The sequence below is a fragment of the Callospermophilus lateralis genome, chromosome 9, assembly GCF_048772815.1.
Source record: "Callospermophilus lateralis isolate mCalLat2 chromosome 9, mCalLat2.hap1, whole genome shotgun sequence".
Taxonomy (NCBI): Eukaryota; Metazoa; Chordata; class Mammalia; order Rodentia; family Sciuridae; genus Callospermophilus; species Callospermophilus lateralis.
In genome coordinates, this window is record NC_135313.1 from 9,457,327 (window position 1) to 9,474,259 (window position 16,933).

At 42.6% G+C, this 16,933-nt stretch overlaps 1 protein-coding gene across 1 annotated transcript in view; it reads left to right on the top strand.

Annotated features, from left to right (window-relative positions):
• The window catches only part of Dner (delta/notch like EGF repeat containing), a 291,292-nt gene that overhangs the window by 262,568 nt on the left and 11,791 nt on the right, over nt 1-16,933 (top strand). Inside the window, exons 10-11 of the mRNA XM_076866521.2 lie at nt 661-774; nt 10,919-11,050. Coding sequence (XP_076722636.2) covers nt 661-774; nt 10,919-11,050 — 246 coding nt within the window. The remainder of the gene's footprint in view (nt 1-660; nt 775-10,918; nt 11,051-16,933) is intronic.

Genomic DNA, 16,933 nt, shown 5'->3' on the forward strand with positions numbered 1-16,933 from the left:
TTTGAGAAGAATAAATTAGAGTGAGGGCCTGGAATGTGGCCCGGGCCGGGTGCACGCTAACTTTGCGTGTGGAGTGTGGTTTGGCCTTCGAGCCCAGTGTCCAGTCCTGGAGCTGATCCTTCCCTATCCTGCAGTTCTCCACAGTAGAGCTGGGTCTTGCTGAAATATTTGATTCCAAATCCTCACTTTTGGGGGTGCTGTTGTCAATTATATTGACATTTTATTAAGACTGTCTAGCTGTTTTCTGATTCTTTTGGAGACGCAGAGAGCATTTGCCATTGAAAAAATTTATCTCTCAGGTTTTTATTTTTTTGTTTGTGTGCCCTATGCATTAGGGACATGTAATCAGAGAAAGTGTGCATTAAAGTTCTTTCTGGTAGGGCCTGTGGGCAAAGATTGAATCTATTTACTAATGAGCCATATTTTTATAAGAGTAAACATAGAAGTTATGTTTTACAACAGTAAAGTCAGGAATGGGCACAGGCATGTGTGTGTGTGCGTGCGCAAACACACACACACACACACACACACACACAAACACACACACATCCCGGAATCTGTCCCCACACCACCCCATGTCATTCAAGTACTTTGTTTTCAAGGCCACAGGAGCTGGAGATTGCTCCGTGAGTCACCCCTTTTGTGTCTGTCTCTTTGCAGGAACACATTGCGAATTGTACAAGGATCCCTGCGCCAATGTCAGCTGTCTGAACGGAGGTACCTGTGACACTGAAGGTCTGAATGGCACCTGTGTCTGTGCACCAGGCTTCACAGGCAAGTGATCCATGCACTGGGTCTTCAAATTTACCACCAAGTCCATGATATTGCCGAGGCTAAGATAGCTCCAAATCCTCCTCGCATAAATGATTGCAGATAGGCATACAATTGCAAAATGTGGAGGTAGTACTTGCGTGAAGATCTATTTTAAAACAATCAACTGTGTATCATTAAATGAGGCTCTACTGAAATGAGGATTTGGTACTTAGATTTGCTGAAACTGTCATTGCAATGCATTTTCAGAGCTATAGCTTTGAAACATGAGAAATGAGCCGTTACATGAACACCTGAGAGTGTGCGTGTGAATGCAGGTCAGGAAGGAAGGAGAGTGTCTTCTATTGAAACTGCATTCAGCTACTACATTTCTTTTTATTGAATGACATAAAAGTAACAGAATTTTGAAAAGTGAAGAAAGTTGGTGGTGGGGGAATGCCGCAGTCGGGCTGGCTGCAGAAAAATAACCGGGGGGTGACGAACAACTTGTGTACATTGATACAGCAGGAGTAGGAGCCATTTATTGTAGGACAACAGAGGTATTTATACATTCCACACAGCTTATCTTAATTAGCATAAACTAGATACAACAGTCAACCAATAAGGAATCTCCACACTTAATAACTCGCTGGAGTTACTTCACAAACCACTCCCTCTGGCATTTTGCCAGGCGCCATCCAGACTTGTTTACAGACTCTAACAGGGGAAGTTAGGGAGACCGTCCAGGTTGTGGGTCTGTTGCTGGTATGGGTACAGACGCTGCTGGAGAGGGTCAGGAGGAGTGGGCTGGGAGAGTGGGTGGGGGCCGGGGGCTGGTTCCCAGCAGCTTTAATGGCCACTGAACCATGCCAGAAGTCACTTCTCAGTTGTGGTATGCAGCCTAGTCTTGGGATCTTTCTTCAAAGCCACCACTTCCATGAGCTTCGAGGAGTTTATGAATCTCAAAAGTGGATGTGAGTGTTCTATGGATATGTCTGCTGAGAAGAGGTTCTTAACATTTCATCAGATTCTCAGAGGAACTCCAAAACCAGCAGTTCTGTTTTTCCAACAGACCCAGGAGTCCTGAAATTTAAAGAGCAGGACAAAGTCTGTGTTCTCTGGACTTTGCTTAACCAGCAAGGGCATAGGGTCACTCCGGCCTGCAGGTTGAAAGAAGCCGACTCTCAGGTGCCCCTGGAAGAGTAGGCAGGGAAGCCTCTAGAAACATGAGAGCCTCTTGCTGGCCTGCCCCCTCTGAGCCACTGTGACCTCCATACCCTGGAGCAGTTTGCAGGGCCTCCTCCTTCTCCACCCCAGGGGAGCCTCATCTGTGCCCCCTGTAGGGTGCCGACAGCCACCAGGTGGAAGAAGCACCTTCTGATCTTCTCTCTATTTGTCTGAGCAGTGCTCTGTTTTTCTTTTTATTTTTCTGGGATTGAGAAATGGGCTTATTCCAGAAAACGATTTGCAGATGGTCTTGTTTTCCTGAATGGTTTAAAAACACACAGAGACATTTATATATCAGGGGAGGTAAAATTAATACTGGGAAAGTATTCTGGTTTTTTTTTTTCCAAATATTTTTATTCTACCAGTAATAAAAGGCATGGGAGAAAAAAATAGAAAATACAGGGCTATTGAAAAATCCATCACTTTAAACTGCACTACTAGGAAATTATTAATATTTTGATAATTTTGAAATCCTGGAATTGTTCCCAGAGGTCTAGGTGTAGAGAAGACAGTAAATAATAGTGTGTATTCATGAACTCTGGAGCATGAAAGGATCAAACTGCCCATTACTAATATGTAACCCATTTTTCGCTTAAAATATATCTATTCCACGTGTTTCCACATCAAGAAATAGCTTCTGTGTAACATTTGTACTGGTTGGTTGTAGATCCTTGTATGAAATATCATGACTTTTTTGTCATCTACCCACAGTGTGACCTTTCCGTCTTGTAAACAACATCGACAGGGATATTCTTATACATCTTGTGCACTTATTATTTCTTGATATAATTTCCGCAAAACATAATCTCAGAATCAAGGAGAACACATACCTGATCTCCACGTTATTCTCCAGGAAAACAAAACAGTAACAAGAGAAAAACAAGAATTAACATGGTGCTGACATCCACTCCTCGGCGAGTGTCAGAGTATTTACTTTGTCATTTGACACAGATACTCCAGAACCCTCATCTGGCTGGCAGGAGTGCCATTTTAGCATTGTCTTAATTTGTAGGTCTTTGATTCCTTGGGAGGTTGGAAACCTTTACAAGGTATTTCTTGTCATTGGTGGTTTCTTAGGAGCCCTCTGTTCATGCGCTCTGTCTGCTGTTCGGCCAGACCTTTCATGCTAATCTTTATTCTTCTTGATTTGAAATAGCCCTTTGTGTGAAGTATATTACGTTTTATCTGACAAGGTCATAAATATTTTTCCACTGTGTTTATTTTTTAAATGTGTATAAAATGTCTTATTTTGTACACATGCATTTTCATTTTATACACTCTATATTTTCTTTTGTTGTCATTTCATGAAAGATTCTATCAATCAAGACTACACATATCCTCCTATATCATTATAATCATGTGTTAGTTTATTTTGTGCCTTTACATCTTGATTCCATTTGAAATTTATTTCAGTATCTTTGGGGAGAGAAATTATAACCTTTTCTCTAGAATTTTTAGCAAATCCCTAATTGCCTACTCAGCACACGCTCTGGGGCATCTCAGACACCTCAAATCATAGATTCTCTGCTTCCTTCTTTAAATATTTGCTAGCTTATTAAATGTCGTTACTACTACCTTCAAGTTGTGCTGGCCAGAAACTGGGGAATCATCCTGACACCCCCCTCTTCTTCCTGTGGACGTGCATTCAGATACAAAGAACTCCACAAACTTCTCCCTTGGCTGCCTTTGCTTCCTGCACCCCCTCCGACAGCCCCCACACCATGCACCTGTCCCAGTCCATTTTCCACACTGTAGCCATGTCTCCAACTGTGTTCCATAATCGTATGGATCATTCTAGCCTTCTCCCTATGCATGCAGAGACCGTACATATTGATACTCTGCCCCCTCCCTTTTGACATTTGATTGTCCTTCAAGAATAAGTTCAGCGTCCTTGTGCTGATCTGCTCCCATCTAGCCTTTCCATCCTCGTCCTGGTTCCTCTGCCTGCCAGAGCCCCGAACACATCTCATCGGGCCCTTCTCAGTAATTTCTTTCCTGTCTCCTACTCTCCAGTCGCCTCTGCTCACCTTCCACCCTGGCCTCCACTGCACCCATATGCACTCAGTCAGCAGGCCACCCTGGGCATTTCTTCATGGTCCGCCCGTGATCGTAGGGAGCAGCAGGACTCACAGAAGTAGTTTCAGACATCACTCTGCCTGGTTTTTGAAAGCAACACATGCCGATCTATTCAGCCCTGGTACGTTTCCAGCTTGCAGAAGACCACAGAATAGTTACAGAAGTAGTTTGGGGAATTGTGCTGCTAATGTGTTTTACAGAACCAGTCCCAGGAGATACGCTGTGGAAAAAAGGTTCTGTGTCCAAATAAATTGGAGACATGGTACGTGCCACATAGAAATTCCTAAAGGATGCTCAAATTCTGAGGGCTCTGAGCAATCTCAATCGAGAGTCTTATTTACCTTTGTTTATTTTCTGAATAGATTAAATCATAAAACCATTTTTCTTCCTTAAAAAAGAAATCTTTTGTGTTCTGATAACTATTGCTGCATGGGAGAGGTTGATAAAATATTAACTCCTTCAATATAAGGAACATGGTTGCCCCTGTTGTTGGAGGTTGCTGCCTAGGAACTGCACTCAGGGTTTAGCAGAACTTATACTTGGTCAACTATTTAGTGTTTGAGAGCTCCCAAACTGATGTAATGGAATGAATTAGGCAAACCATTGTTATTTAATTAAATAAGACTCTCTCCTTTGGATCCAGATCCTTCAATCTCAGGCCAGCCGGCAACCCCTAGTGTGTGCTATGTGGAGGACAAATTTTTTCTTTTTCTTGTTGATCTTAGGCTTCTGATTGAAAATATATCCCCTCTCATCCTCAGAACCCATGTTCCTACCATAAGGATCATCGCCTGGAGGTCCTTCCTGCTTCCAGTTATTAACTTACCTGTGTCCACTCTGGTCTCCAAGGCTTTGCCATTCTGATAGGCATGTGGTCACAGCTCATTATGGTTTGACTTTCAATTTCTGACATGGTGAATGATGGGGGGCACGTCTTTTCATGTGCTTATTTTGACGTCTGATATCCTTTTGAGTAAATGCTCTCTTGCCTTGTCCGTTTGCCAACCCCCTCACATTATTAAGGCTGCATACCATCAAGGTGACTTGTAACCATCACTGTCGACCTTGATCACCCTGCTGAGGGTTTCCCACTCTAGTGTCCCTCGTTTCCTCCTTTCTATACTTTCCTCTTTGGAAGGAAGTCACGTGTGTAGCTCACGGTTAACCAGGGCAGGGTCCAGGTTATGTCCCCCCTCTGTGAGAGGGCAGCAGCTGCAGAAACCGTTTAGAATTTTTCTTTGTGAGAGATCTGTTTATTCTCTTTCATTTGTTTATTTATTCAATCATTTATTTATATTAATGGGGACTCATGGGTGTTTATTTTATACTTTGGGTTAAAATCTAATACTTTTTAATTTGTTTTGTTGCTCAAAATATTCCTGCTTTGGACATTGGGAGGTCTTTCAGTCTGGTTCCTATGTTCCTTTGATATAGCCCCATTATTGCGGGGTGGGATAATTGTTGCTGTCATTTATTTCCTTCAATTTTTTTTTTTCCTTTTTGGCACCAGGGATTGAACTCAGGGGCAGTTCAGCACTGAGCCACATCCTTTTTATTTTGATACAAGGTCTTGCTAAGTTAGGGCCTCATTAAGTTGCTGAGGCTGGCTTTGAACAGGCGATCATCATGCCTCAGCCTCCTGAATTGTCTTTGATAATTTTTCTTGTATACTTTCTGGAACTCAAGTTGCTCCAATCTCATCCTGTGTTTCCTACCCCAGTCCTAGAGAATTACCCATTTCTCTCTCTCCCTCCCTTTCTCTCTCTCTCTCTCTCTCTCTCTCTTTTTTTTTTTTTTTTTTTTTTGTGGTGCTGGGGATTGAACCCAGGGCTTTGTGCATGTGAGGTAAGCACTTTACCAATTGAGCTATATCCCCAGGCCTAGAATTACCAATTTCTCTAAGGATCCCTGGTTCATTATTAGAGAATGACTTTAGAAATAAAGATATGTGCACTAACATGCTCACTACTGCTGGGGTGTCATTACTCTCAGGCCCTCTCAGCTGATAGAGCGACAAAGAATATGTGTTTACTAACCTACACACACCCATGTGCACATCTATGAATATTGCACTCTGTAGCCGTCCATACCTACAGTAAGCCAAGCATGAGTTCATAGGGATGTCTCCAACTCTATTCCATCCCCTCATGGATCATTTAGCAGTCTCCTCTGCTATTTGAATATTCCCACTACAATGGCCACAGACCTGGCTCCCACCCTCAAATATCCATTTACTTAATTGGTCAATTCCAATATGCACAGATAGCCATTTCAAAATCGTTAACCTGTGTCCAGCTCATTCTCATTGAGTCTAACCAGTGCTACTCACTCTGCTACTGAGGTCAGCACCTCCCCACAGCATTTGTTATATAGTTCCATTCTTTTTCCACAGATATATCCTTTCCTGGGGTCTTCTAACAGGAAGTTTACTTTTCTTTGCCTAGAGAAGTACATTTTCTTAAACAACTATTTGTTAAAAAGGCCATGTTTTCTTCCTTTAATTGCTTTTGAACCTTCATCAAAAACAGTTGGCCATTTTTATGGGGGTCTATTTGGAGTTCTCCATTTTTTTCATCGACTTGTATGTCTATTCCTCTGCAATGCAGCTCAGCCTTGGCTACATAAAAGCTCTTGTGGCTACATAGCTATTAAAATTGGACAGAATGTTTTCTAGGACTTTATTCCTTTTTTAGTTCCATTTTTTTCCCTGCGTTTTTGGATGCTGGTCATTGTGGGTTAATTGTTGGGTGCAGTGATTCCATTGTCTGTTTTCTTTTAAATGCTGGTCTCTGTGGCAGGTAAGTTATTTGCCAGCCTGGTCAGTCTTTCAAGGCTTGTTTTTATATTCTGGGGAGGTGATTCCAAATGCATAGCCTTTATTCTTAGGACAGTTATGCCCTCGTGCTAAGAGGTGACCTTTTGTGGCTTCATTGATGCAGTGGGTGGCCGATGAACTGTGAGATTTTGGATACTTTCCAGTCCTCTGTGAGTTTGGAAACTGCTCATCTTCCATTTTGTTTGCCAGGCTCCTGGAGTTTCAACTTGCGCACAGTATTCAGCAAGGGACCCAAGGGACGCAGCATATTTCTGGTACTCTTTTTTCTGAGTGGCTCTATCTTCTGTATTTGGTCTTCCCTACAAATTACCTTGGCCTCCACAAACTCCAGTCTTTGTCTCCTCAATTCAATGAGGCCGTTGTGTTCTAAATTGGCCCCAGGCAGAGGTCCAGGCTGTGCGGAGCTCAGCTGCTTCATTTCCTCCCCTGCAGCTGAAGTTCAGCTCTTAAACGTGGTTTTATTTTGCATGTATTTCATCCAGTTGTCTAGTTGTTCACCGTGGGAGGACAGGACAGGTTCCGGTTACTCCATCACGGTAGCAAAAGTTCCAAATAATTTTTTAGACCTGTCTCATCTGGAATAAAATTCTCATGAAATAGGAAGGGATCAGAGTTGAGGCATCGAGCCCAGGTGTGGCACGGGGCAGCCGAAGTGTGCAAACACTAGGATGATGGCCGTCAATACTGCCCAGTGTGGATTCTGTTAACCCAAGGATTTACAGCTGCAGTGACTGGATTTGTTTTGTTTTGGTTTGCATTTCCTCATTTATCTGGGGAAGGCCTATGGGATTAATTAGGAGGCTTGTTGACTTGCATAAGGGCTACCAAACATACCTCCTATGCACGTTGCCCCTTAGAAAGTAGTTGATTGAAAAGAAATTATAACCCATTTGGAGGTCAGACCCTGGTTGCCAGTCCCAGTCAAGTGGAAATTTATTTGGTGCCAGGAGTGGTGGTGCATGCCTGTAATCCCAGGGACTCAGGAGGCTGAGGCAGGAGGATCCCATCAACTTAACAAGGGTCATCCTCAGCAACTTAACAAGGGCCCCAGCAACTTAATGCTTAGTGAGACCCTGTCTCTAAAAAAAGAAGAAGAAGGAGAAAAGGATGGGACTGTAACTCAGTGGTAAAATGTCCCTGGGTTCCCTCCCTAGTATCTCAAAAAGAAAAAAAAAAAATCGTTTGGTAACTCTCTTCACAAATGCTATTTAAGAATAATCATGATTTAAGAGCAACTGATATTTGTCTAACTCAATTAAAAAAAAAAAAAAAGAGTGAGTGAGCTGAAAAGTCGACTGTTCCTGGCCAGCAAAGGCCTGAGGGTGTACCGAATTAGCTGTTAGTAAGGAACCTCATACCCAGCACTAGAATTCTCCTAGTAAAATAAGCTACAATGCAAATTAATTAGAACTGGAACGTCAGGGTGTGTCAGGGTCTTAAATGCATATGAAAACATAACGCTTCTAAATATGAGGAAATGTCAGTAAAGCCAGAGTTGTTTCCCATAATTCACAATAAACCTCCAAGCGTCTTGTGTCAATTGATGGCAAAAAGCACGATCATTGTAGTGGAGGGCAGCGGTCCTCCGTGGGGTCTCCTGGATGGAAACCCCCTTGGTGGCCCCACTGACAGTCACCCCATCTCCCTCCCATGCTCCACATCACCTCAATTCCAGCCCAGGACATGGTGAAGGTCCCAGGCTGAGAACTGGGGGAACAGATTCAGCTTGCGGGGCAGGAGAGCCGTCTGCTGACCAGGCCATGGGGAACAGGTGGAGGCACCCAGGACCCTGGCCACTGCCAGCACTCATGCTGCATCAGGAGCTGCCCACTGACCCGCCTGGCGGGAAGATTACATGGTTAAGTTATGACGTTTCATTCCAAGTGCATCTCTAAGGACACAGTGAAAAGCAGCCTGACATCAGTTTGACCTTCTCTCTGGGCCCCGATTCTTGAGATCATGGTTTGTAGATATTCCCCCCCCCCTTTTTTTTAATCAACTCTTTCTAATCTGGTGGGTCCCAAGAACAGTCTACTTTAGGGATCTTGGACTTCTGCCTATATCAGAGGCCCTTAGTGATCCAGATCTGCCCTGAATTTGGCCTTCACCTCTGTGGAGGAGCTTTGGACCAGAGCAGGTTGGACAGACTGAGGCCACAGCTGCGCAGGTGCACTGCTTTTAGGGAATTAGACGGGTGTGATGTTGCAGTAGACCTTATGGGGCAGGGGGACTTTTGAGTTGTGTCAGCCTATCGAGGTAGGAAAAATGAGGCTCTTGCTATGTTGGGAACCGAGCATTGCATTTCAGTATCTGCAGTGTTCAGATTTCCAGCTAAAGAAAGCCATGTTCAGTGAATGCGTTGATTAACTTGTCTGCCTAAGCAGCTGGGATGTAGTCCTGATGAATTTATCCGTCAAGGTCTTTGATTTCATCCTTTAGCATTTCTCAGCACATTCCTGTTTTTGTGTCCCCTCGACTAGTCTGCCCTGCAGGGCCATTTGTAACAGTTTAGTCTCTTTCCTTTCCCACTCAGAGCGATTGCCCTATTAATACAAAGACAAACTTTGAAATAGGTTAGCAAGAAGCAATCAATTTCACGTCCTTTCTATTGAAATCAATGACTATATTTATTGAAAGAAACAAATTCATTTAGACACTGCCAAATTATAGTCACCCTAGTATGACCTAAACATAATAAATGTTTTATTCGACAGATTTTACTTCAAAAATGAAGTAGTCAGGTTCCAGGTACATAAAGACTATGAAATGAAACAGTTGTGAAATATTTTAGTGTGGGATTCTTCCTCTAAAATCATCTGTGAGTGACAGAGTAGTCTTATAGATGTGAAGTAAACCAATAGCAGATAGAAAAGCAATTTAATGTTATATAAGCCTGGAAGTAATTACCTGAATGTACTGAAATATTGTCTTTTTAAAAATGGACAAAAATCTTTGATTTTGCTCTTATTAATCTCTGACTATAGCAGTGGTAGGAGTTTCATTTTTCATCCCATTCTGCATTTAAGCAAATGAGGCCTTATTTTAGAAATTTCTTTTTTTTCATTTTCAAACTTTTACGAGAAAATGTCTCAATTTGAAGTATCCTTTTCAGTTCTGATGAGCTGCCTTTGTGTATAAGAATCATATTCAATTTATATGGGCTCATCATGATGGCTGTAAAATCACTCGAAGGTGACTTTGTTCATATCACTTTTGGTAACAAGCTATTTCCTGTAAATTTGGCTCAGAGTGACATTGGCCCCAGGTCCTGGTTTGTAACTTTATCCCTGGTTTTCTGAGGTCAGTAAGGCTACCCGGAAAGTCTGGGTCTAGTCAGGGTCAGGAGTTTGAAACTGCACTTTTCTTTACAGGGGAGGACAGAATGGAGGGTCTGTGAGCTTCCTTTGGGCTGCCATTTCTTAGAAAAGACAATGGGCTAACCCCCAACTTCATGATTGTCTCTCCTGAGCTGGACCTACTGCTCTCCAGTCTGCATGTCCTCCAGGCAGATCTAGGGATCTGGAAAGTAGAGGACATTTTATCAGATGACTCAGGCTAGGCACACAGCTGTGACCAGAAGATTCCGTGTCCAGTCTGTACACTCAAACACTTGGCTACAAAATTATCATAAACAGTGAGTTTTTGCCTTTCTGGGGTTTTGGAAAAATAAATAAGACTCAGCTGCCAAAATCCAAAATAAAATAGACTTCCTTAATAAATTCAGGAACCTAAGTTTGCTTTTCTAATCAACCTTGAAGGGCTTATTCAGACTTGGGAATCAGCTTCTATTAACTGGTTAATGGAATAAAGGAGAAATTCTTCTCATCAGGATAATATATATATATTTTTTCTTTTTTAGTTTTGCTTACATAAAAGATCCCTTGTCTGGAATTTTTGAGAGTTTACACAAAGAGCAGTTTGGGCTCTGCTGCTGGAGGTCATGGTCAGCTGCAGGTCTTGGTTTTGCCCGAGAAGTCATGGGAGCTGTGAATGCAACCAGTTCATTGCCATTTTTCCTTATCTCCCCAGGTGAAGAGTGTGACATTGACATAAATGAATGTGACAGCAACCCTTGTCATCATGCTGGAACCTGCCTGGACCAGCCCAATGGTTATATCTGCCATTGCCCTCATGGCTGGGTGGGAGCAAACTGTGAAATCCGTAAGTATTTCTGCAGCAAGAGGATGCCAACTGGGACCAGAAAGTCCCTGTGTCACCAACGAGCAGCAAGGCCCTGAAGGACAAGTTACCCTGAATTACCCGTGAATCCTAAGTCCCAGCCTCATGCTTTTGCCACTCTTCCCCCCACCCACCCCCGGGTTATGCTGTCCTCACTCCTTCCTGAGTCCCATCCAGCGTTTCCATCGGGATGAGAATTTTCAGATGTCATCCAGAGTTCACTGCTACTCAGGCAGCCAAAAATGTGCTTGAGAGAAACATTAGAATCATATCAAAAACTAGAGTCTCTGGGTTGAAAAATGTAAGAAGCAACACAGAATGTAAATTCACTTTGCACTTAGGTCTCCAAGAAGTGTCTTTGAATGTATGAGGTTCCATCAGTTGCCTAGAGAAAAGTCCACTGAGGGCAACCACAAAAGCTGAAGAGCACTGGGGGCTGCCTCAAGCCCAGGGCAGTGTGTGGGTGACTAGCAGAAGTGTGACAATGTCAGGATCAAGGTTTAAGATGTTGAAACAAGAGATGCACAGCATGGAGGCGAAAATGATGTGGAATTGTGGAATTGTGTTTCCAGTTGTTTTAGATATGTCTCAAAATTCAGCATTGACAGGTATCTTGTTCTTATCTGAACTAGGGGAGTTTGATCCTCTATGGTGGAAGAAATCCAACCGCGCTGGTTGGAGGACGCGTCCTTCCCATTCCAGATGCTTCTCTTCACACGAGGGATGTTGGGTCAGCTCTCCTTCCTGGACCCTCTCACCCGCTTTTGCTTCTTGACAGATAATAATAACTTATCAGCTGTGCACATTTGAAGAGAGGCAGGACCCTTAGCCCCATCTATCTGTGAGCTGCCTAGAGCCTCTGCTCTCTGTGCCGTAGTGTCACAGGCTCAGGCCCCTGGCCAGTGGTCCAGCACCGCCCACGGCTGCAGCATGGTGTCTAACTCTGAATGTCAGGGGGAGGAGGTGTCCAGTATTAGGAAACTCTCTCATCCAGAAATGTGAAGCATATCCTCCACCATCAGGGTGAGTGGTAACAAATGTAATATTTGGCCCCTCGTCTGCTTACTCTTTGTCTTTCCTCTTTGGTTCATAGCATGAGAAGGAACAGGGACTCTTCCCAGATGTTCCTATACAGAAGGTCTTAGGACCGACTTTCCTTGTTAAACAAGGGTAAGAAATACTCCTGTGTGAAGATAGAGATTAGGTAGCATTGTCACCACTGGAATTCTTTTCTAACAACTGTAAGTTGGTATAAGACACTGAAGTTGAGTCTAGCGGGATCTGTTGGAAAGGGTTTTAGACTTGGGCCAGGGCCTTGGTCTTCACTCTGACTGTGGCCCTTACTGTGTGACTGCATCTAGGTATACCGAGCTCGGTTTACTTCTCTGAAACACGGGGCCAGTTTTCATTCTAAAATTTGGTAATTCTACAAAATGAAAACTGTTATGCCTTGGGGTAGAGTATTACCTATTTTTAATTTTTAAAGTGGTATTTGTGGAGATAAATATATAAAAGTAGAATTAGAAAAGTCAAGAACATGTAGGATATCCTCAAAAAATATCTGAAGAAAAATTTATACAGGTATAGAAAAAAAATCTTAATTTTAGATCCCTTGAGTGATGACAATATAGGTAAAAGAGGCACAAAGATAGAGTAGGAAAGAGGATCAGGTTGGCTTCAAAATCCTATTCTGGCCACATGATCTGGGCAAACAAACTGACCCTTCAGAACCTTACTTTCTCCTTTGTGGTTACATTGAGCCCACCCAAATAGACCAGGACACCTTCCCCATCTCAAGATGCCCAATTTAACCAATCTTCGGAATCCCTTTAGCCATAGAAAGTAACATATTCAAAGATTCTGGGGATTAGGACATGGACATCTTTGGGGACCATTATTCTGTCTACCACCTTATCAACAGTCTCTCTTTCCTCCTATTTGTTCTTGAAAATGATCATATTTAGAGATTATTTGGGATCAATTTGACCTATCACAACATTGTCCTAATAATTTTGATAAGTATTTGCAAAAAAGTGATTACACTAATTGGAGGCAAGAATCTGAGTAGAATGAATGCTGCCCTGGCGGCCAGAGAGCTGGGTTCCAGACCTGTATCTGCTGCTGCCTAACCAACCCCAAGATTGTGCAAGGTCATTTCATCTCTCTGGAGCTCAGCGTCTCCTTCTATAAAATGAGGGATTAAATGACATGGTTCATGTTCACACTTCCAGCTCTAGTATTACAGGCTTCATCCCCAACAATGTCACAGCATGCCGGGAAGCACAATGACAAGGCAGAGCCTTACAACTACCTTTTCCTGCACTGAACACCACTGAAGTTGAGTCTAGTGGGATTTGTTGGAAATAGTGGGATCTGTTGGAAATATAGTCTGTTTGGGATACTATAACATTTACTGTCACATGCAACAAAAAGAAAAACTTCAGTATACAATATGGAATACTCCCAGATACCTAGGGTACGTGCATATCCTGAAGACAGAGATGTCTCTGTGAGGGGCTCTATATCTCTACATGTGGAGATGAATCAAGTTTATCATTAGCCACCACCAGAGAGTCTGAACCCCCAGTAGGATTTATACGCAAATGAATACCATTTTAGCTGTTGCACAGTTATCTCCTGTGTCCAGTGTTTGCCCAAGTAATGATTGTTTCTTGGGAATTTGCCCCTTTGGAGTTATTATTTGGTTCCCAATTACAGTCAAAGCAGAAACCTAGCAGACTGCAGAGTTATCAAATGCAACCAGAGAAGGGATCCAGGACCATCCTGGTGGGATGAGTCCAGGCACTCTAAGGTTTTATGCATGCTCTGTGGCATTTGTTCTGGAAATCAGCTTAGCATCCTGGCAAACTTTTAATTCTCCTCCACTTCTTTTTATCACCTTGGGACTGATCACAGTGTTTTTCCCTTAGATTTCAGTAAAGGGAAATTATGCCTTCTTAGGACCAAGGTCAAAAAACAAAATAGACCCTATAAATCTTTACATAGTGGATGTGTTTGTACCATCTGTGTTGGGACTATGATGTTTATCTATGTCCGTCAACCTGGATGATTGGGGGTCAGCCAGTTCTGTCAGCCATTGAACAGTTGAATCTACAGATAAACATGAATTAATGCCATTCTGTGGTTGAAAAAGAGGCAAGTGGGCTATCTTGTATATCTTTGTATACTCAATCACTAATCAAGAGCCTCCTTATTAGCAGACCTTGCAGGTAGGGCCTGGGTTATAGAAAATTAATGAAAGAAACCTGCCTTCAGGAACTCATAGGGTGGGTAAGTCAGAGTGCATGATGGGCATTGCTGTGCAGCTTTGCACAGGTGCTGCTAGGCACCAGGGAGGGTCCGTGTGACTCCTCCCAGGCCAGAGGAAAAATACAGGTGCACCTCTTGGGCCTCTTCCTCTCAAACAAATGACATCTAATAACAGCCCAAGACATCCAGGAGGTGATGTTACATGGCACTCCTGGTTATGTGAATGGGTCGGGTCCTTTGGTTCTCTGGTTGTCCTTCTTAGGTAAAAAAGATGTAACTTCTAACCTCCCCAGACGTCCACCTCATTCCCCCAAAGTAACAGCTGCTGGCCTCTGTTCTCTCCCACACTGATAGGAGTTTTCTGTGCACATCTCCAGCCTCTTGTTTTTGTTTTTAATAATGTATCTTGAAGGTTTATCCGGTTGGGTTATGCAGATTTATCACATCTTTACCACCACATGACAGTTTCATTTTGTAGCGGCTCCATAATTTATTTCATGATTTATTTAGACAGATGATCCATTCTGGCAATACTAGAATGAACATTTTTATAAATGCATCTGTCTTAGTCTGTTTGGGATACTATAACAAAATGCGTTAGACTGAGCAATTTTATAAACAGAAATTTAGGACCTAAGGGTGACTTACAAACCCCATTTAATTCATAATTACTTTATTAAATACTTCGACCAGCAGGAAGGCATCCTCTACCTATTTCTCAGGGAATGGATGTGGCTGGATGTAAGGAAAGCAGCTTGATGGAATGGAAAGAAGGCTCGCTGGATTCTGTGGCTGAGAACTCAATTCTGTGAGTGGGGCTGGTTTCAAATCCTAGCTCAGGTACTGACTTACCAGGCATCAATAAACGGGGTAATAAATGTAGATAGTAGAGTATAATGCCTGGCACTTAGTAGGTGTTCAATAAATGGTTGCCTTCATTATAATCAGCCGTCATTCTCTTTGAACACCCAGCAGCCTTTGGGTGCCTGCTTACAATGAAGTTTCCCTTCCCTGAGGAATATTGATATATTAGATGCTTTTGAGTTAATAGCTGCTAATTTTCTGTAAGTACAGAATGTTTTAGGATAATAGGCATCATGAAGGAAGATATATTATTGATATAATTAGACCTTGACTTTTCATTCCAAAGTAGATACATATATCTTCTCCAGGAAGAGAGTCTTTCCTCCTTCCCTGTCGGAACAGTCAATCCTGGACAACACGGCCTGGGGAAAAGTTCTGCAGGCCTTTTGATTACAACCCACAGAGAGAAAGTATTTTGTATCTTGATTCTAGATGTTACACACAGACTAACACACACAGAATGTAACACTCATTTTTATAAGTGTGTCACACTCTGAGATGGTCTTCTAAAGTAAAAAAAAATTGAGACATAAAATTTGTACATTTTTGTGGGGCACATTATGCTAATTCAGTACATGTATAGAAAGCATAATAATCAAGTCAGGGTAATAAGCATTTCCATCTCCTCAAACATTAATCATGTTATGTGTTGGGAATTTTTTCTCTTCTAGTCATTTTGAAATGCCATGAAGGGTTTCCCTATTTTTTTTTGTAATAATTTCATAGTTTCAGATTTCACACATAGGTCTTTGATACATTTTGAGTTGATTTTTGTATATGGTGAGAAGAAATAATCTAGTTTTATTCTTCTGCTATATATATATTTTATATATACACACATAAAGACATGTATATGTATGTGTAAATATATGTGAGATATAAACATATATATGGGTGTGTGTGTGTGTGTGTGTATTCAATTTTACTGGCACCATTTATTGAAGATACTTTTCTTGTCTCTTGCCGAGAACACCCCTGTGTTCTCGGCACAGAGTAGAGAAGCCAGAAATTAATCCATGTTTATACAACCTACCAATTTTTGACAAAGGTAGGTTTGACCCCCAATGCACTGATTTGGATAATCTGTAATTTGGAAAACACTGCTATTGATTGAAGAGTGAAACTTTAGAATCAAATCACTTGGGTTTATTCCCAGGTTCTACCACTTGCTATGTGAGTGACCCTGGGCAAGTTACCTCCCCACCTAGAATCTTGGTTGCTTCCTGTGTAAAGCGTAGGTAGTAACGCTGGCTCCCTCTTAGCTTTATAAGAGGAATAAATGAGTTAACACCTTAAACACTTAGGATAGCATTCGGCATATTGAAGTCAGTAAATGTCAACTGTTAACCAACACCACGACCTAAACATCCCAAATCACCATCTGGCTTCACTACTGGGGTGCCTTGAAGGCATGTCACAGCTCCTCTGTGACACAAGCTAGGACACCAGGGCTTGGTGCTGCTTTCACTCCCCTACGAGAGCTGTGTTTTGTCTAGTTAATTCCACCTCTAACACAGCACACCCGCTCAGTGCCTCTCTGATCATCCCCCCACCCCATCCAGGCCACCCCAGCTCTGCCCCAGACTGGCTCCTGTTCTTGCCCCTAAAACCTGGTCTCACATGCAGCCAGAAGGATCCTTTCATAGTGCAACTCTGAACACTGGGACCCTCCCTCCCTGCTGGTTCAAGCTCTGTTCAACTCCTGCAGTCGCTGAAGGCCAAGGGCCAATC